General features: G+C 37.4%; 1 protein-coding gene across 1 annotated transcript in view; it reads left to right on the top strand.

The window, feature by feature from the left end:
• The window catches only part of LOC137650123 (protein maelstrom homolog), a 418,726-nt gene that overhangs the window by 312,375 nt on the left and 83,411 nt on the right, over positions 1-22,940 (top strand). Inside the window, exon 6 of the mRNA XM_068383256.1 lies at positions 15,030-15,175. Coding sequence (XP_068239357.1) covers positions 15,030-15,175 — 146 coding nt within the window. The remainder of the gene's footprint in view (positions 1-15,029; positions 15,176-22,940) is intronic.

Below are 22,940 nucleotides of genomic sequence, written 5' to 3'. Positions count from 1 at the left end.
ATCTAAGGCACCGGAGGAAGCAGCAGGGCCTACTGGAAGTGCATCGCAATCGCTCTCCATTCATTCCTATTTTTAGCATGCCCTCTCGCCTCTCTCACATCTATTTTATCACCCAGAGCTTCCTTCACTCCATCCATCCACCCAAACCTTGGCCTTTCTCTTGTACTTCTCCCATCAACTCTTGCATTCATCACCTTAACTAGCAATGGCATACTCGCATATCCTAGATTTGTTCGCCCGTTTTTAGGGACAACAGATGTGAGTAGCTTGGCTTATTGGTGGCGTAGTTTCTCAACGAGATGATAAAAGTAGAGAGAGACCCATTTGTTTTGCGTCCGGGGCATTAAAAGGGGCAGAAAATTATTAAAGTACATTTGATCGAGAGGCTTTGGCTATTCTTTGGGTTCCAGACAGGCATCTGTTCTTTTTATTAGGTCAGTCGATTGAGTTGCAAAGTGATCATCGCGACCTCTTTTACAAATGAGATTTGACCTCTTGACAAGCAAGATGGATTGAAAGATTGTTAGTTTAATATAAAGGGTTTCCACCTCATAGAAGGTAAAGCTAACAAGGTAGCTGATGCTCTCTCTAGAGGTTCAGTAATAGAAGTAACAACTAGGGCACAAAAGAGGAACGAAGAACTTAACCAAAATATTGAAGACCCCCATCAAAATAGAGAACGCGATGTGAATTCACCCAAGGAGCAATCAGGAAACGGGATGAGAGAGAGAGATGAGCGGTGAAGGTGAATATATGTGGATGGCTGAGGACATGACCAGCGGTGTCCAGAATGGATGCCCTGATGATTCAGGTTTGATTCACTTGGGAGGTAGGGACATGAAAGAAGTCTGAGAGGGACAGACAAAAAGGAATGAATGGGAAGAGTGCGAGCAGTGATTAAAGGAGAATCAGAGTGTTATCCATCATTTCGGAATGTGCCTCGTGAGAATTTTTTTATGGAGAATATCTTATATTGTGCTTACGAGAAGAGGGGAGGGGAATTTCGTGCACAGGTAGTTCTTCCTCCCCCTTTAATTAATCAAGCCATCCACATTGTACATGCAAGTCCGTATGCAAGGCATTTAAGGATTGATAGAACATTAAGGAGAGCATGTGAATTCTTCTTTTGGTTAGGAATGAAATCTATAGAGAATTATATAAAAGGTTGTCATGCTTGTAACTGTTTCAAAGAACATAAAAACACTATACCGGAACCCAGAAAGTGGCTTGTGATTCCTATTAAATTTCATAGGATGCTTATGGGTGTGGGAGGACAATTTCCTACTGGTTTAACACAACATAAGTATATATGTTTATTTTTGGATGCATTCACTCTGTACACTCATACTTACGCAATGTTCGATAAATCTGCAAATTCATTAGCCCAGGCGCTGTGCTCTTTCATTACTAGGTTTGGTTGCCAGAAAATTTTGATAAGTGATAATGGTCTCAAGTTTATAAATAAGGTGGTGAAATCAGTCACGGACTTGATGAAAATTGAACACTTTTCAGTGACCGCATATAGATCTTCAGCTAATGGCTTTGTGATATCGCACAAGAGGTAAGTAGTCCAAATTTTACGTTACTTAGTGGCTGATGACCACCTTCATTGGCATGCCATGCTTCGTACAGCTGAGCTAGCTTTGAACATTGCATACAATGCTTCGCTTAGGGACACGCCTTTCTTTTTATTGTATGGACAGGATCCTGTGTTAACATATACGGTACTGATTAATTAGCAACAATTGCCAAATTATTCAACTGAGCAATACCGTGTATATTTATTAAATCTATTGAGGAGAGTAAATATATATATATATATATATATATATATATATATATATATATATATATATATATATACATATATATATATATGTGTAAATTATATATATATATATATAATATATATATATATATATATATATATATATATAAATATATATATATATATATATATATATATATATATATATATATAAATATGTATATATATATAATATATATATATATATATATATATATATATATATATATATATATAAATATGTATATATATATATATATATATATATATATATATATATATATATATATATATACATACATACATACATACATACATACATACATACATACATACATACATACATACATACATATATATATATTCATATATACACACACGCACATATATATATATATATATATATATATATATATATATATATATATATATATATATATATATATACACACACAAATATGTGCTTATGTGTGTTATCTACGTTGTGTATTCATTATAGATATACATATGAATTTACTATATGTGTAGATGTGTAGTGATTGATGAACAAAGAAAGTTTGCGGGTGTAGGCTACCACAAAAGACCATAAACAAACGCAAGTGGAAGTATATGTCTTAGGCCTTTGTTCTGCTGTGGACTAGTAACGGATGATGATGATATATATATCTCTGTGTATGTTATATATATATATATATATATATATATATATATATATATATATATATATATATATATATATATATATAATGTGTGTGTTTGCGTTTGTATGTGCATATTTATAGTATATGTGTGTATAATATAATTAGATTGTTTACAATTAAATATCCTCCCTGCCCATGTAAAAATGGAATTATAAGATGATGAAGGTAGAAAGTTTGTTTCCCAAAGACTATTAGTCCGTGAAAAAGTCTCAATGTTGTGGTGTTTGCTTTGTGTTTTTCATTCATGATTATCATTATTATTATTATTATTATTATTATTATTATTTTTTGCTAAGTTACCACCCTATATGGAAAAACTGGATGCTATAAGCTCAACGGCTTCAACAAAGAACATTGCCCAGTGGGGAAAGGAAATAAGGAAATAAACAATATACGAGAAGTAACAACCAACAAATTGTAATATTTTTAGAGTAATTGCACTGAAATAAATTTTGTATGTAAACTATATAACCAACAAGAAAAGAGGTAGAGAAATGATATACAATAAAACAGTGTGCCCAGGTGTACCCTCAAGCAAGAGAATTCTAACCAAATCAGTGGAAAACCATGGTACAGAGGCTTTGGTACTACCCACGACTAGAGAACAATGGTTTGAATCTGGAGTGTCATTCTAGAAGAGCTGCTTACCATAGCTAGTCTCTCTTCTACCCTTATCAAAAGGAAATTAGCCACTGAACAATTAAATTGCAATAGTTAGTCCCTTGACCAAAGAATTTTGTAATGTCAGTGTTGTTAGGCATATGTGGACAGGAAAAGAGGGAAATAGGCTAGACTATTCGGTGTGTGTTTGTAGGCAAAAGAAGAATAAGCTGTAACCAGAGAGAGGGATCCAATGTAGTACCATCTGGCCAGTCAAAGGATTGGTTCAATTATAGAATGGTGCAATATTAGTTAAGACATTGAAACTCACATAATTAAATTAATCTTTGCAAATCCACTATTTTGTATACCATATTCTACTGGCAGAAACCTTTGTTAACGAAGTTAAAAATTTCAATAAAAATATACCGGTTTTGCTCCTTGTATCCTTATAGCATGTATTATAGGAGCCTCCTTCCACCCGTTAATTCAGAAAGAACTGATAGGAGGAGCTTCTGATTACCTATTCAGACAGGATAAAGGGCCCAAGGTTTTTTTTTATTTTAAACGTCATTGGTATTTATTTTGAAAGTTAGAATATGTAATATAATCATAGCTCTTATTTTATTTATCATGTTGATGAAAGCTTAGGGTAGAAAAGTGGTTTTGATATATTTAGTCTGATGATTGAAAATGGAAGCCATGTCCATGTTCAAACTGATGCTGGAGCACGAAGCTACAACTCGCCCCTTAAGTGTGTTTTCACCCCTTTAGTTTGTATAATTGATAATTAAAGCCAAAGTACTAGCCCACTGGACTTATATGCCTAGGGAAGGATAGTCTGATTGCCAGAACATTTGAGCAGTGAGATAATGTTTAATTGCGAGTGAAGAGAACAAATGGCAGAGCAGAAACCAGTAAGTCATTAGCTCAATTAAGTAAGTAGGTATTTGTAATACAATGAACACAAAAACGAATGAACACGAAAATGGGATGGAAACTCCCATTTCTATTCGTCTGAAAGTCCTTGCAAACGAAAGCTCCTGTGTTTTGATAGTTTCATTATTCTTACTCTGTTTGGTTACAGTAAGGAGTTTTACGAGTGACTTTTTTGGCAACTTAATGAAACAAACTAAAAATGTTGATATAAATATCAACCCAATTAGACAAGTTCTATATTTTCAAGTGTTTCGAACATAATTGATGACAATACCTGGCGCAAAGCCATAGTTTTTCAGTTATGATAGTCGACCCACCATAACTCGATAACTATAGATGTATGAGAGAAATCATCATAAACGTTCAAAACGTCAAAAAATACATTACAAACCAGTCTTCAAACCTTTTATTGCGCCGTTCTATAATTTTACCAAAGGACCCAATAACTTTCTAGCGGTATTATCTCAATGGCTGGCTGTTGCCCTGCCTATACAAGCTCTTCCCTATGTGACCATTCAGCACCCATACTCGGTACAAAACCCCCACAGTTTATAGTCTGATGTAAAAGTGGAGAGGTTGGACAGTAAGATGGAAACTGAGGTCCATTAATGAAAGATACATGAATCTCTCAGAGACTCAATTTTTTCCCCACAATGAAATTGATCCCCACAAATGGTTTAGTATATGCCTACAGTACACAGTGTGAGGTACACTGATGGCACCATTCCTCTACAGGGCATTGAGAACATATTACACAACGAAGTTGCCAGGTGGTGTAATGTGCTCACATTGGGAATAAATTAGGAACTCCATTACTGTATTTGGTTGTTGACAGAAAAGTCAAATATTTGAACATGGAATGTGAAGCAATAAAGTATACAGTTTAGCAGCAGATTGTTGTGGCAACCCAAAGGACAGTTGAATGCTCGAAGACGCCAAAAGAGAGGGGCATAGATAGAAATATAGACCAAATAGGAATTGGGCCCAAAACACCTGGGAGATGAAAAGACGCTTCACATCAAATCCCAAATGGGTAGATATTTCAATAATGTTTATAATAAGTTATTTCTTTTTAAAAGTTGTTTCTATGCTTTCAAAATTCATCATCATCATCTCCTACGCCTATTGACGGAAAGGACCTCGGTTAGATTTTGCCAGTCCTCTCTATTTTGAGCTTTTAGTTCAATACTTCTCCATTCATCATCTCCTACTTTGTGCTTCATAGTCCTCAGCCATGTAGGTCTGGGTCTTCCAACTCTTCTAGTATCTTGTTGAGCCCAGCTGAACGTTTGATGAACTAATCTTTCTTGATCTCATCCACATATGGGACATGATTAGAAATGAAACTATAAGAGTGATTACTCATGTCCTGCCATTTAACTCCCAATATCCTTCTGAGGGCTTTGTTCTCAACTCTATTGGAGATTGTGTCATTGCCATACCTTGACTAATGTCCATAGAGTAACATCGATCTTACTAAACTGATGTATGGTCTGATTTGTATACGTAATTTCAGGCAATTTGATTTCCAAATTTTGCTCAACCTAGCCATTGTCTTTTTTTTCTATCTTTCACTAAACTCTAATTCTAAAGACCCTGTATTGGAGATCATAGTTTCTAAATACTTAAATGATTCTACCACATTAATCTTTTCTCCTTCTTATAATATTTCATATTCCATTGCATACTCCATTCTCATCATCTGTCTGTCTTCTATTTACATTCAGGCTTTCAAAATTAGGTCTAGTAATTTCTCCTTTTTTATTGCCTATGACAGTAAGGTATACTGTACTTAGGTGTTACCAAGACATAAACTCCTATTATCACCCATAGGATTAATACCTTGTAAAATAAAAGTAACTAACCCTAAACCGTTCTAACCACTTCACTAATTCATTGTACTAGTAGTATATGAATTAGGCTTAAATCTTATCGAAAGAACCAACCCTTTAAGACTGTATGACATATAGGATCCCACTTCTCCAGACGAGGTTTTCAAAATAGAAATCTTCTGGTCAGGGAGAAAGGACAGACCATTACGGTGACTTGCAGAAACTTGAAAGAAGGTCATGCACACAGACAGGCATCTAGGTTGAAAAAAAAGCACAAGATGTGTGATAGCAGGACAAAACAGTCATACATGTAAACTTACAAAAACTTAGGTAGCAGCAGCTATAGTTAATCACATATACAGGGATGCCTCACAACTCGAAGTTGATTGGTTCCGTAAGGGCTTTCATTAAGTGATTAATTTGTGTAGCGTGTCGCCTTTTGCATGTAAATACTGTAGCCTAATTCGTTCCAGACCCTAGAAAAAAAAACACATTAAAATGGTACGGTAATATGAAAAAGAAGTTTTAATTAAAGCAAACGGTGAAAATGTAACCCCGTTTGCACTAGCAATTAATGGGATATCTTGTCATTCCCCGGGATGTTCTCTCGACACTATTTGTGGATGATCTCTCCATATCATTTGCTGGAGCAAGAATGGCAATGGTTGGGAGAAAACTACAACTCGCAATGGACAAAATTATTCAGTGGGCTGATATGAATGGGTTTAAGTTTTCAACAAGCAAAGCTACTATTGTACATTTCTGTCGTATCCGGGGAGTACATCCAGACCTGGATCCCATGTGTTGGTGAAGCCAAATTTTTAGGATTGATTTTCGATTGTAGGTTGACATGGGTTCCACACTTAAAGACGTTAAATGCCAAATGTGTTGAGGCTCTGAATCTTTTAAAAGTATTTTCCCATACATCATGGGGGCAGACCGTAAAACTATTTTAAGATTATAAAAGGCCTTAATTTTTTCCAAAATTAGTTATGGGTGTGAAATATACTCCTCAGCCACCCCAAGCCGATTAAAGATATTAGATTCAATACATCATGCTGGTATAAGATTGTCCACAGGAGCGTTTAGAACCTCGTCTATCCCAAGTCTCCTTGTTGATGCTGGAGAGTTACCTCTAGATCATTACTGCATGTCTTCTATTATTTGGTATTGGTTTAGGTTACAAAGGCTCCCCTAATCTTTAGCTTTTCAGACTGCAAGCCTTGTAAGGAACTCAACATACTTTGAGTTGCACCCAAAATCTCCTCAACCTTATGGCTTTTAAGTAAAACAGATATTAAACAGTCTTGATAAAATTAGAGGTAAGGTACTTCCATTTAAGATACCATCATCCCCTCCGTGGAGATTACCAAAGATATTTTTCTGTAAATATTTTATTGGTGTTTAAAAACATGACTGAATTAGAAGCTAGGTCTCTTTATATGGAACATGTTGAAGAACATAGGGAATCAACTTTTATAAATACCGATGGCTCCAAATCCAATGCTAGCGTTGGATTTGGAGTATATAGTAGTTCTTTTAACTGTAGAGGGGCACTTCTAATATCTTTCATATTTACTGCCGAATTATATGGCATACTAACCGCTATTGAGAAAATAGCGTTAAAACAGGAGGGCAATTTTACCATTTATAGTAATTCAAGAAGTGTCCTTCAAGCTTTAGAAGATTTTAATTCTAGTAACACTAGTTTCAAAGATTTTAGAGTGGCTTTTAATTATTGGCCTAAAAGGTATAACAGTTCGATTTTGCTGGGTTCCGGCACACGTATGTTTGTTTGGAAATGAAGAGGCAGATTCGCTGGCAAAGAGTGCTGCAGCCGAGTTGCTACCAAGAAGGTCTCCCATTCTTTATAATGATTTTTTTTATCAGCAATTAAGAATTATATTTATAACAATTGGCAGCAGCATTTGGATAGTTTAGGCGAAAATAAAATGAGAGAAATATCGATTGGTATATCCCCTTGGAGGTATAATGGATGCCCTGAAAATGGGAGACGACGGTATAATGGGATGCCCCGAAAATGGGAGAAGACTCTTTGTCGTCTCCGCATTGGTCACACCCGGATGACACACGAGTTTCTGCTGGCTGGCCAACACCAACCACATTGCGACGACTGTTTGATACCCTTGACAGTGAGGCATTTGTTGACTGAATGCCCTACTTATAGCACAAAGAAATAGATGTGCTTGAGACTTGTGGTGAAGACGGCAGGTTCATCCTTGCCAAGATCCTTAAACATGTGTTGTACAATGCTAGTAGCATTTTAAAATTTATATCAGAAGCAGGTCTTCTTAATGCTGTTTAACTTTTATAACATATTTCCTTCTCTGGTTTTAATTGAATATTCTTTTAATCTTTATTTATAAGAAACGATATCGGCTTCAGTGTCCTGTCCTTAGATGTCAGGATGCCAGAGAACTTCAAATCAATTAATCAATCAAACAGTAAAAATACAGTAACAAAAATGTGGAACCTTACCTTTGGAGTGAGGCGATGTCTGAGAGCTAAGTGTGGGACGGTAGAGATGGATGAAAATGGCGGAAAACGTTTACTAAACAGATTTATAAATGACAGAAAACATTAACACTTAATTTTAGGAAACGCATCTACAAATGGCATGAAATATTAACACTTAACTTTACGATAAACAAAGTAAACATTTTTTTTCCTTTTTCTATTTTTTTTTTTACTTTACATTTTCTATTTCCTAAATTTAATTACACTACGTATTTTCTTCATCACTGCCACTTTTCTTTCGTTTCTTAGCTGACGCTTGGTTTGCTTCTACCAAAGGCCTCTTACTTAAATATTCGTCCAAAGAGTCTTGTTTCTGCCTGCTGTTTAAAATTTTCCTGAAATGACTCTGGCAAACTTCATTACAGTACTCAAGCGCAAGACATGAATTTTTCTGGGTGTGTCTTTTCTACAAGAGCCACCATTTTAAAGTAGCCATCTAGACCCTCTTTTAATTTCTGCCGTTGTCAGTGGGTCATCCTCCTTGCCCCCACTGTACTCTTCCTGAACAATGTTCACTCGCATGGCCTCCAACTCCTTCAGGTCATCTGGCGTAAGTTCCTCTTGGTGCTCCTGGATAAGCCCATTGATGTTAGCCTCATTAACTTCCAGACCCATAGACTTCCCGAGTGTAATGATCTCGGCAACTTCAGATTGAGCAACAGGTTCAGGATCGTCAACATTTTCGGAATCGTCTTCAATTTGGTCTGCGTGGGAACCCTCGAAATTCGTGCAGAGACGGCATCAGGCCACAGCTTCTTCCAAGCAGAGTTTAAAGTGCGCCTTGAAACTCCTGCCAAGCTTGATCAATCATTTTGAGGTACTGTATATGACAATATCAAAATGCTCCTTCCAAAATTGACGTAGGGTGAGGTTTGTGCTCTCAATGATTTCGAAACATCTCTTGAATAGATATTTCGTATAAAGCTTCTTGAAGTTTGAAATCTCTTTCTGGTCCATGGGCTGGAGGAGAGGGGTAGTGTTCGGTGAAAGATGGAGAATCTTGATAAAGGAATATTGGGTGCTCTTCCAATATGTCATCTACCAGGTTGTTTCTCTTCCGATATGTGATCTACCAGGTTGTTTCTCTTCCAATATGTGATCTACCAGGTCGTTTACATTCCAATATGTGATCTACTCAATAACAACCCATATTTCCCCTACAAACTTGCAAACTACGGGGTTTTTAAGCCACACAGTTGTTTACCCATTAACTATCCATTATTAATCATTAAAATATCAGCAAAATATTTGGAATACAACTCATATAATGTGGACTCACGCAGTTTGTAAGGAACGTTATTCATAATGAAGCAGCAGCTGTAGCATACTTACGTGAAAAGAATTTATTGGATGATCCTGAAGTTGTTGCCATTAATTGTGATAAGTGCGGAAGTGTTATGAAAAATAAAAGACGTAAAGTGAACGGAATTTTTGTACCTGTAATGAGATGTCCAGTGAAAGGATGTCAAACTTTTAAAAGTACTCATACTGGAAACAGTTTTTTCATTACTCTGATTTAAATAAAAAGACGAATTGCAAACTTTCCTTATGTCAGATTCTGGATATTGTGTAATTTTTGGTGTGTGAAACCACTATCACATATGCTGAAGTTATCACTGTATGATCTCATTCCACACTAGTTGACTGGTATAATATGTGCCGTGAAGTTTGTACTAACATAGTTCAACAAAAAGGTCAGATGGTCGGGACTACTGCAGAGCCAATACAGATAGATAAAGCTAGATTTGTTGGCAGGAGGAAATGTAACTGGAAGACTACTTCAAGGAAATCTTGACCCAGAATCAACAGACAGTGAAGCAGAAATTGAAAATAATAGGATTCACGGCAGCAGGATAGACGGCCCTTGGGTGTTCGGTTTAAAGAAGGGTCTTGACCGTCTATTTTTATGTTGATCATTGAGACAGAAATACACTTCTACCAATAATAATTTGTGAATATGCACAAGGATCAGTAATACATTCAGACGAGTGACGGGCTTATAGCACCTTGAATTCTCATGGATTTGTACACTCTACTGTTAACCATCAGCGGTATTACATCGACCCAAACACTGGAACGCATACCCAATCAATAGAAAGATCGTCATGGTTAGATGCAAAAATGAAAATTTTGCGAATGATGAGAAGTACTGCTAAACATATGCTTCAGTCACATCTGGATGAATACTCATAGAATGATGAAAAAAGAATCAGTAGATTTATATTCTGACTTTAAATATTAGAGAGGTCTATTGTTAAATGTCTTGATTTTTACCTTTTTCCATTTTTGATATCGTTAAATGTCTATTATTTTCTTTGTAAATTTTTCATTAAATATAGTCAATAATAAATTCTTTTGATTCTTGTCTACTTTTTTTCCTTGTAGATCACATGCCATGAACAGTAGATCAATAGTAGATCACAAACCTTCGGTAGATCATATGTTGGAAGAGCACTGAATATTGTGCAGCAATATCTTTATGGAGGGGAGGAGGGTGAGCAGGGGCATAGTCCAGCACCAGCAGGCTTTTCATTGGGAGGTGCTTCTCTTCCAAATATTTTTTCACATACATACATACATACAGTATACCAAGGCATTTCCCCCAATTTGGGGGGTAGCCGACATCAAACAAATGAAATAGAAAAGGGGACCTCTCCTCTCTACGTTCCTCCCAGCCTGACAAGGGACTCAGCTGAGTTCGGCTGGTACTGCTAGGGTTGCCACAGCCCACCCTCCCCCGTTATCCACCACAGATGAAGTTTCATAATGCTGAATCCCCTACTGCTCCTACCTCCGCGGTCTTCCAAGGCACCGGAGGAAGCAGCAGAGCCTACTGGAAGTGCATCGCAATCGCTCTCCATTCATTCCTATTTCTAGCACGCTCTCTTGCCTCTCTCACATCTATCCTCCTATCACCCAGAGCTTCCTTCACTCTATCCATCCACCCAAACCTTGGCCTTCCTCTTGTACTTCTCCCATCAACTCTTGCATTCATCACCACCTTTAGAAGACAGCCATTTTCCATTCTCTCAACATGGCCAGACCACCTCAACACAGTCATATCCACTCTAGCTGCTAACTCATTTCTTACACACGTTCTCACCCTCACTACTTCGTTCCTAACCCTATCTACTCGAGATACACCAGCCATACTCCTTAGACATTTCATCTCAAACACATTCAATTTCTGTCTCTCCGTCACTTTCATCCCCCACAACTCCGATCCATACATCACAGTTGGTACAATCACTTTCTCATACAGAACCCTTTACATTTATACCCAACCCTCTAGTTTTTTACTACTCCCTTAACTGCCCCCATTCACTCTCTGACGTACATCTGCTTCCACTCCACCATTTGCTGCAACAACAGACCCCAACTACTTGAACTGATCCACCTCCTCAAGTAACTCTCCATTCAACATGACATTTAACCTCGCACTACCCTCCCTTCTCGTACATTTCATAACCTTATTCTTACCCACATTAACTCTCAACTTCATTCTCTCACACACCCTTCCAAATTCTGTCACTAATCGGCCAAGCTTCTCTTCCGCGTCTGTAACCAGTACAGTATCATCCGCAAACAACAACTGATTTACCTCCATTCATGGTCATTCTCGTCTACCAGTTTCAATCCTCGTCCAAGCACTCGAGCATTCACCTCTCTCATCACTCCATCAACGTACAAGTTGAACAACCACGGCAACATCACACATCCCTGTCTCAGCCCCACTCTCACCGGAAACCAATCGCTCACCTCATTTCCTATCCTAACACATACTTTACTACCTTTATAGAAACTTTTCACTGGTTGCAACAACCTTCCACCAACTCCATATAACCTCATCGCATTCCACATTGCTTTCCTATCAGCTCTATCATACGCTTTCTGCAGATCCATAAACGCAACATGCACCTTACCTTTTGCTAAATATTTCTCGCATATCTGCCTAACTGTAAAAATCTGATTCATGCAACCCCCTCCTCTTCTAAAACCACCCTGTACTTCCAAGATTGCATTCTCTCTTTTATCCTTAATCCTATTAATCAGTACTCTACCATACACTTTACCCACCACACTCAACAAACTAATACCCCTTGAATTACAACACTCATGCACATCTCTCTTACCTTTGTATAGTGATACAATACACGCACAAACCCAATCTACAGTGAGGCCAAAACAAATATTTGTCCACTTGTTAACGAGGCTTTTCCATTAGCCCTCCACAACATGTTTAGATTTTCCATAGTGACTATGTGGGTCTTGAAGTCTTGAAGGCCCGAGGCGTATCGGAGTGATACACCAGCAGGGGTTTCACCTTGCAATCCCCACTGGCATTTGCAAGGAGTGCAAGGGTAATCATGTCCTTCATAGGCTTATGCCCAGGTAGCCTCTTTTCTTCTGCCTTGATGTACGTTCGACGAGGCATTTTTTTTTTTTTCCCAATAAAGCCCAGTCTCATCTCAATTGAAGAGTTGCTGGGGACTGTTGCCTTCCCGGACAGTCAACTCGTCTAATGTCTTAACAAAGGCTTCGGCCGCTTTCGTGTCCTAGCTTGCAGCCTCCCCATGACGCACTACTGAATGAATGCCTAAGTGTCTCTTAAATTTTTCAAACCACCCATGAAAAGCCTTGAACTCTGTGGGTTCCTGATTCGATGTTCTTTCTCCTGCGTCTGCTCCACCCTGAGCAAGCACGAGATCACCGAAAATGGCGCTGGCTTTCTGGCAGATAATCACTTCGGTGATAGTTTCTCCAGCCATTTTGTCCTTTATCCAGTCAAGCAGCAGTCTCTCCATCTTATCGTTGACGGGGCTCTTCCTGCTGGAGAAAAGTCACGGCCTTTGAAGGTGTTGCTGCCTTGATAGCTTCCTTCTGCTTCAGGACCATTCCTATTGTAGACGGATTTCGGCCATATTCCTTCGCGAGCAAACTTGACCGCATGCCAGCCTCGCATTTCTTGATGATTTTCATATTCATCTTCATGGAAAACATCATCATCTTTCCTTTGACAAAAGCGACTTTCTTGGGACCCATGGCTAATAATGTATTGCAAGTATCACACACAATAACAATATGTGCTGTAAAATTGTTACGAAAGCGAAATCACAAACACTAAGTCAATGCTTAAGATACCACTGCCGGAATGAAAAGACATAGGAACGCCAATGCGTAGATGCACGATGGGATACAGTACAGTAGATGCCAACCAATAGGAGAGCAGGATCTCGTGGTGGTAACTAGCATCTGAGTAGAGAGATAACCAATGGGAACGCTGGAGAATGGTAACGAGTTTATGGACTGGCGGCGCGCAGATTTTAAAATCCGCCATGGATCCGGTCGGGCTCCCGCTCCGTACCGCCTTTTAGTTGTCCGAAACATTTTTCGTGATCCGAGTTGTAAAATTCTTCATCTCCTATCGTAAAGTGAAAATTTTGTAAGCCGATATCTTCATAGCTAGAGGTTTGACTGTATACTATCAGTCACATAGTCATCCTTCTCCTCCAGCAACTAATTCGCTTCAAATTCCCTTTTTTGTCTAGTGAGCAGAAGAGAAGCCAACTTATGAGATCATTGTTAACCTCTCTCTCTCTCTCTCTCTCTCTCTCTCTCTCTCTCTCTCTCTCTCTCTCTCTCTCTCTCTCTCTCTCTCTCTCTCATAGTATGTGGGGGCTATAGCGGTCAGTCTTTTGACCTATAGAGCAACTGCAGAATTCCCCCATTCCACAGCCCGGTTGCTGAATGAACCCCCCCCCCCCCCGACACCCCAGAACTGGCTGTGTGGTCCAAATTCATAAATTCCTTGAATTAAAAAAACATTACAGCAGTCAAGGCAACTACATAATTATTCTCAAACAATATGCAGTATACACTGTATTGTTGAGAGTTTGAATGAAAGGTGGTCAGTCTGAAGTACGATAGCTTGGAGTTGATGATATGAGGATGTTGAACAGGAAAGGCTGTTATAATTTAAGATTTTTACATGTGCTGATTGCTTACTCATTTACTAGCTATGGAACAAATTGTAGACAAAAAGTTTGTTTTCCATGTATATTTTGGTATTTTTTGTTTTTTTTAAGATTAAAACGTACCTTAGACTAAATTGCAATAATATTACACAGTGTTCATGTCTAGGAAAGTGTGATTTCATCATAAAATTTTTGGGTTGGTGGATTATGAAACAGTGGAAATTTCATTAATTGATATACGTTGAAGAATGATTCTTTAAATTCAATTAGTTTTAGGTATCTGTAATTTGAATTTTTAACCTAAGAGCAAGTATGGATTTTTTATTTTTATCACATTGAGAGAAAGTATTGCATTAGTTTTCCCCTTAGTGTAGATATTTCCTGTGCTAAAAGACCTAGGAATTTTTAAAAATTCCCACAGATTTTTATATATGGGTAAGACCAATATTGAACTAAAGCTGAAATTTTATTTTTTATTTTTTCAACTGCTATTATATGAAACTTTAAATATTTTAAGTTTGCTTGTGTATGTTTTTTTATAGCACCACATTAGCTTTGATGAATGCTGTCAGTCATTGATGTATAAAACTTCTTTCCATGAACGTGTTGTTTCATTGTTACAATTTCTCATAAACAGGTTCGTCGGACTTCAGAGTATACTCTTTGGATTACTACTACCAAAGTATGTATTTAGCTGCCTTGGAGCAATATATTCCTATGTCAGTAGCAACTGACCACCTTACATATTGTGGGCTTGATTATCACCCTAATATGCCATGCACAGTAAGTTTTTAATGATGTTAACATACCTCATGTTGTTTTATTACTTGGTCGGTTTATATACATTTTTAACATATTTTTCTAATTACAGTACAGTGAATCTTCCCAAATTTAATTGACTGCATTATTTAAGTTCATGTTGAATATCTTTGTACTTACAGTTGGAAGAGGTTCAACTTAAACTTAAAGATAGAAGAATTCTCCCTTGCATATTATGACTGTAGGCAAAGCCAGCATACGGATATGGATGAATCCACCTTGTAAGCCATTTTGAGTAACTCATTATTATACAGTTGATCAATTAGCTGAAGTACATTAATTTGTACATTGTGTTTTCTCCCTTATTTTGCCGAAGTTTCATTTGTACTTTACAGTAAAATTTTTCCTCTTTACTGGTTAGTGTTTTTTTCTATTTCATTAAGATATTTTTGAAATAGAATAGTTCATAGTGAAATAGTTTAAATATAGACTAATTTTTATTTGATTTAAATATTTTATTACTGTAGGTATGAAATATAGGTAACAAACACACCCACGGAGATCAAGAATTCGCAAATACTTGATCTAGGGTGAGTCAACTCATAACCCCCCAAAACACACATCACTGCCTAGGCATGGTTGATTAACTCTTTAGGTAATTCACTGTACTGCGCTACATTGTTTTTACATGGTTTCTATCATAGTATTGTAGTTCATACTATTTTGCAAAGGTAATTGTACAATAACATTTCTTCAGGATAAGGTAAGCTGTCTAATAACACAAAAGTCATTGCCACACCCCATATGCATAAGTAACAACAAAACACTTGCTGATGCTGTAGAGTAAAAAAAGTTACTAATTGTTGATGGTTGAAATGCATCTGGAATTGAAAACAAAATTACAAAAATGCTTTAATGAAGCACAATTATCTTTTATAAAATCATGATTTTTTAGAATACTATAATATTGTGCGCTTAAACTAATGTAGTCCTAGACTGCTGAAGAAATTGAATGCAGTTTTTTAAGCCTTATCCTGTGGTATTTCATATGCAATACACTAGTGTAAGTACACTGTAAGTAGTTATTTTTAAAATTAAAAGTCGGTATGTCTTGAAGATTGTATTAATTGAACGTGAAATGTACACAACACACACAGTAGTTTACAGGAATTGTGAAGAGCCCCTGTATAGGTAATCATAAATATCTCTCTCTCTCTCTCTCTCTCTCTCTCTCTCTCTCTCTCTCTCTCTCTCTCTCTCTCTCTCTCTCTCTCTCTCTCTCTCTCTCTCCATTCAGTTTATTTTCCTCCATTTCATCTTTCCTATCTTCTTATTTCCAGCTTATTTCATTTTATTGTAGAAAATAAGACTAGTCCATATTCGGTGAGATATCTATAATTTATCTTGTGTTTTTCCTACTTTTCTGTTTGCTTTTATACCTGTTATTCACACATTTTTATTGTTCTAATACCCTTTCTTATTGGTGTTTATCCTTATTTCGTTTTCTCAGCATTTCCCATAATATTTTGTGTTAATTAAATTTAATACAGATTTTGTGTATTATAGAAAATTTTACTAAATTAAACCTTGATAATCTTCCTGACACAACTTGTGTTGATAACATCCTCCCCTGAAAGTTTAAATTAATAGTTTTTGTAAATAGATGTTTTTCCTCTTATCTGTCTTATTTCTTATGGAAAAAATTCAAAATTTTTTAAAGAATTTAAAAAAAAAAAAAATTGCTCAAGATAGCATCATGAAGTATGTCCCGCTCTAATTTCCAGTCCCCTTCAATTTGTTAAAAGATTGCTGAGGTCAATATATAAACAAGGGATAACAGCTCTTGATTGATTTATGAACTAACAGAACTGGTTGAGAAAGACAGTAATTAAACTTAGTTTCCTGTTCGATCTGATGTATCAAACTTACATAAAAATTTAAGCTTATCATAACAAAACAAATTTCATATTACATAATGGTAATTTCAGAAAGCTTTCTTTCATTAAAGTGCAAATAGGCTATTTTCCCTGTTGGAGCACTTTGTTTACAGTATCCCGCTTTTCCAACTTTGGCCGTAGCTTAGCTAATAATAATCAGCATCCACCTCAAGATCCAGCTGCTTACTAAGGTTAGTAACCCTCTTTATGACAGCCTCTATTGTGTATTCAAAGCCAAAGAAATTATTGGCATAATGGATCAAAGCTTCTTCCAGACATTATTCATGTTGGTTTGCTTTGCCTCATCCCATGCTTCAGCAATGTTTTTGATGGCATCTCAAATGTAGTAGAACTTCCTTAATATCTTGAGGGTCGTGTACGTCTGTGGTGCCTCCAAAGCCATACCAATTGTCTTGAAGACGTACGTTTTGAAGGAAGTAATTACCCCTTACCCCATAGACTGCAACAGGGAAGAAGTGTTAGGTAGCAAGTAAACCACCTTGACATTGGGGTGGAATTCGGCAAAGGGGGCGGGGTGACCAGGGTAATTTTTCAGTAATAGCAGCACCTTAAAGGGTAAGCTTCTCTTAACATAATGTTGCTAAGGGTAGGCTCCTCTTGATACAATGCCGCTCAACCTTAAGCATAGGTTTTTGAAAAACTAGACCTCAAATAACAAGTGGATCATTCATTCCTTCCTATTTGAATTCCAGATGATGGGTAGCACACTCTTCCAAACCCAGGCTTCAGCTTGCAGTTACGTGAAGTATTATTCCCAAGAACCAAAGTCTGTCTGTCCTTTGCTAACTTTGTGTCATGGTGCAGTCATCTCCTCAGTGATGTAGGTCTGGCTCGGCATCTGCATCCAAAATTAACCAGTCTCCACCACATTACAAAACCTACCTTCCATAGAAATCTCGGCCAATGTTTGAGGGAAATCACTTGTTGCTGCTTTATCAGCACTAACATCTTCACCTTGCACCCTAAGGTTTTGAAAATTGGCACAAGCCTTGAATATCATAAACCATCCCTTACCCCTTCTTGCCTTCAAACTCCTCACTGTTACTCCCTTAGCCCTTTTGACTTTTCCAGGTCTCAACCAAACGCATAGCCTTCTCCTAAATTGCCATAAGGTTCACTGGGATATGCCACTAATTCTGTTTGTCTAACAAGACCACTTAAAACCCCACCATCTCAATTGTGAGACCACTGCATTGTTTCATAATGATGGACTTCATAGGGGCAGATCCTTTCACTTGGTGAAAAGGATGCGATGTTTACCCGTGATAATAATCGTTATTGTAGAATGACCAAATCCTAATGCACAAACTTTGATCATAGGGATCTCGCGTTATTTTGTTTCACTTCACTATGTCCACTTTAATGTCCATCGTAATGGCTTTTTTCTTCTTGGATGCGCTGCCATCATTAATCTTACCTTGCACATTCCAAACATGATACGAAGCAAAAAAAAAAAAAGAAAAAAAATAAGTCACAAAAATGCCTTAAGAAACTTGTTACACCAAAATCCAAATGTATATTGTGATGGCTGGTTTTGACCACCACTCAAAACACTACACTTATTAAATAGTATTCACCATCATACAGTACTAAGTCCACTAAAGGTGGAATAGTAACCAAATATCAATACGAGTGCAAAGTCAACTCAAGGGGACGAAGAAAATACCACAAAAATTTCCTTAATTTTGATACATAATAACAAGACAGAAATAACACCTGAACCACAATAATACAATAATAAATTATACACACTCAATCTTAACTCCCTGTAAAAGAAAACAATTACACGATTACAGAAAGGTCATCAACACATGCATACTAAATGGAGAGAGGGTCCAGAAAGGAGAAGGCCAACGAAAAGTGAGAACATCCTAACAAATACAAACTAAATATCCCTATCAAATTGACGATGGCTGGTGTGATTCAAAGGCTTTCACAAGCTCCATTAATGACGTCAGCTGTCTATCAACGGTCGTGATCACGATACTTTAACAGGTATAAATATTATTACCTTGGGACAGAGAGGTCCCCTTGGCTTTTACTGAACCAAGGGCAGTGCACAAAATGTTAAGATGAACTGGATCCTCGCTGCAGAGAATGGATATCCAAAGAAAGCTAAATAGCTTCACACTGTAGCTCTGCAATGACGAGGAGTAAATATAATCCAGTAGCAAATGTCGTGCCCTTCAATGTTGGAGGCTCAGAAACACACTAAGGAACCATCCTCAAAAAAAGCCCCTCCAAAACTCCGTTCACGCAGGAGCGCAGCCACGTAACCCACACCACTTGAAAATATAAAACAGCCGTTAGTCCATTATAAACACTAACATAACCACCAGTGAAAAGACAAACTATCAAAAAAAAGTAAACAATAAGTCTACAATATATTAAACCTTATACATCTATAAAAACTTAAATAATTTAGAAAAATAAAGCAATAATATTACAATATCATAAGCTAAGATGGCAACCCGGTGCTTAAGTTGTGCAACACTGCCCAGCCAGCAACGGCCTTGGCTGCTTCCCTCTTCAACAAGAAGTATATTTTAATAGTGAACCAAACATAGTCACTCAAAACTGAATTACACTGATTTAAGCACATTAATACCTCTAATACTAGCACCCCAACATACAAGCATTCCAAGATACGAACAAGCCAGCGAGTAAATTTTTGCATTGAGATACGAGCACACTTACAGAAGCTAACACTAGGTGTCCGAACACTTGGGAGTTCTCGAAGTCTACATCACTCGTTCATTTCGCGTGATCTTGACTTCTGTACGCATCTCCGAGCATCTCCCGTGTTATTTGCATGAGTTTAATGTGTTTGTTGACAATTATCCTAGTAAGTGATGGATCTAAAGAAAGCGAGTGGAAACATTGGCAGTGAAAAGAATAAGTGTACGATGCCAATAGAGGTGAAGTGTACAGGTATTGAAAACATGAGCGTCATGTCCATGTGAGAGAGTTGGCCCGCCATTACGAGAGGAGTACATCGAGTATATGGACCATCCTCAAGTAGAAGGATGCTATTAAGAACACAAAACCTTCCAAAGGCCTAACCATCATGTCTAACGTACGGATAGATATAAACAATGACATGGAGAGGCTTCTGTGCAGGCAGGAAATAGCGTGACTGAGACTATGATCTGTGAGAAGGCCAGCCCATTCTACAAAGATTTGAAACAAAGGGAAGCAGCTGAGAGTAGGGAGACATCAACTCCAGTGGAGACATTCAAACCAAGTCGTGGCTGATTTGATAACTTATAAGGCGAACTGGGATCCACTTGGTTGTGAGGCATGGGGAAGCTCCGAGTTCAAATGTGAAAGCTGCAGAGAAGTATGCTGAACATTTTGCTCTCGTTGCTGCGGAAGGTTATATCTCCAACAAGTCTTCAACTGCAATGAAACTGACCCTTTTTTTTATTTTGGAAAAAGATATCATGGAGGACATTCAGGACGGCATAAGAGAAGACACGGCTGGGCCAAAAGCCCATGTGAGCTGATTGACTCTAGCCTAGTGTGCTAATGCCAGCGGTAACTGCAAGTTCAAGCCACTGCTGGTGTATCACTCTGAAAGCCCACAATCTTTCAAGACACACAAGATCTTGAAGGAAAAGCTACAAGTGATATGGCGATCAAATTTGAAGGCATGGGTTACGAGGCATTTCTTCATATGAGTAAATCTTGCCTTTGGTCCGGCAGTCAAGAAGTATTTGATGGATAGAAACCTGCCATTGAAATGTCTTTTCATTTTGACTATGCCCCTGGCTGCCACCCAGGTCTTGAAGATCACTTCACTCCTACAACCTATGGACCAACAGTTCATTTCAAATTTCACGAAGCTGTACACCAACCTTATCCTTCGTGAATTTTGGAAGGATCATTTTAACATAGTGAATTGTTTAGAAATTATTTATGAAGCATTATAGGGTGTAACGTGGAGAACCTTAAATTTCGCTTGGAAGAAATTGTGCCCAGATTCTTTAGCTGAAAGGAATGTCAAAGGGTTGGATATGCAGCCTGACCCCTAACCCATTGTGTTGTAAGAGATTGTCTCTCTCGGAAACTCCGTGGGACTGAAGGTAGATGAGACAGATATGAACAACCTTGTCTTGGAGTATCAAGAAAAGCTCTCGACTGAGGAGTCGATCAAGCTCCAGATGATACAACATTCGGAGGTGTTGCAAGAGCTCAGTAGTGATGAGGAAGTGGAACTAGAGGAACTCATTTCTTTGAGGGAGATTAAGGAAGTATTGGCTAAGTGACAGGATGTTTCTGATCTTGTTGAAGAGACACACACTGATAAATTGTCTACTGGTTGTGCTTTGGCTTTTTTCATAACTTGCCTGACTCATTTCTGTAACATTTTGGAAGGGAGACAGAAACAAAGCTCCTTGGATAGGTATTTAAAAAAAAAAAACTGCAGCAAGTGAAAGAGGCAAAAAGAGCTTAGACAAGGGAAGTATAGTAAAAAAATAAAAACTACAAAGTAGATAAGAATAAAAATTGAAATTCAGTAAGCTAAGTTCAGTAAAGTTTTAAGTTTAGGAGATACGCTAGGTAATGAAGAAAGTGTAAATACTGTACGCATACTGTCCAATTCTCTCCTTCCCTTCCTCCCTCCCTCCCTCCCTCCCTCCCTCCCTCCCTCCCTCCCTCCTCTGCACACACTGCCGTTAGCTGCTAGTATCCGTCTCGAAGGTAAGAACTCCATAATGAAACCACATTTTATTGCAGATCAGTCCAACAATCTGTCATTTTTTTTTTTTTTGAGATAAAGTATTATAGTAATCAAAAGCACATTTTTCCATTATATAATTGTTTTGGGTGTTTTTAAGAGGGAGGGAACGGATTAATTTTTTTACAGTTATTTTGTATGGGAAAAATTGACTTGAGATATGAGCAATTTGACATATGAGCTTGGTACTGGAACACATTATGCACGTATCTCGAGATATTACTGTACCTTATGGAAGCTGTTCATACCAGCAAATTACGGTAACAAAAGACCATTATAACACGAGGACCTCCTGTACAATGGCCCTGGAGTAGGGAAGATGATGTGCCTGATATTTTTTTTGTATTGGATTCCCTGTCTAGCCTTCCATGGTAAAGTATACCACACTGCACATTAATCTCTAAAAAGGATTTTGATTGCCATAAAAAAATTCCACCTTGAAGAAGATTTACAAGCTCTCTAAAAGTCTTGAATTCATGCATTATCTCTGGTTCTTGAGCATTGTACATTAGCTTGGGGATCTGCTTTATACACAAACCTGTCTCGTTATGTTGAATATTTGCTTGAGCATAAATTTTTAACAATAGTCTTATTGAATGTTTCAAATTTCTAGCTCTGAACATCATCAGCACAGTAGCTTCACCACCAACTTTCACTTTGTGGGTATCCAGATTCTTAAAAGTATTGAAATCATATGTAACTTACTGTAAATATTTTAGTGTACTGTACATAGGATTTTTGTGTATTTTTCAAGCATTTCAGCTAGCCTTAGCCTGTATCACCACTGAAAGCCAAGTAACATGCAGCTTTGTATATCTTCCATTAATGTTAAGAGTAGTCCGTATGGTTAGTAGGCCTTTCTATTTTATTATCAATAACTAAGTTTTGAAACATGATTTAACACCCTCTATCCTTTTCTTCTTGATTGTTGTCAGAACCTTAGACTGAGAAAGGACAATAGTATATGTGATGACTTAAAAGCATTGTCTCCTTAATGCTGAGTTATCTTTTATTTTTCTAAGTAACAACTTGCCAATTCTTTTTCCCACCAATAAATTAGCAGCTTTGGTATTTTGGAGACATAATTGTA

This window comes from Palaemon carinicauda, chromosome 11 (genome assembly GCF_036898095.1).
Source record: "Palaemon carinicauda isolate YSFRI2023 chromosome 11, ASM3689809v2, whole genome shotgun sequence".
Classification (NCBI taxonomy): domain Eukaryota; kingdom Metazoa; phylum Arthropoda; class Malacostraca; order Decapoda; family Palaemonidae; genus Palaemon; species Palaemon carinicauda.
Note: the sequence above shows the minus strand (reverse complement) of the source record. Positions and strands in the feature narration are given on the sequence as shown.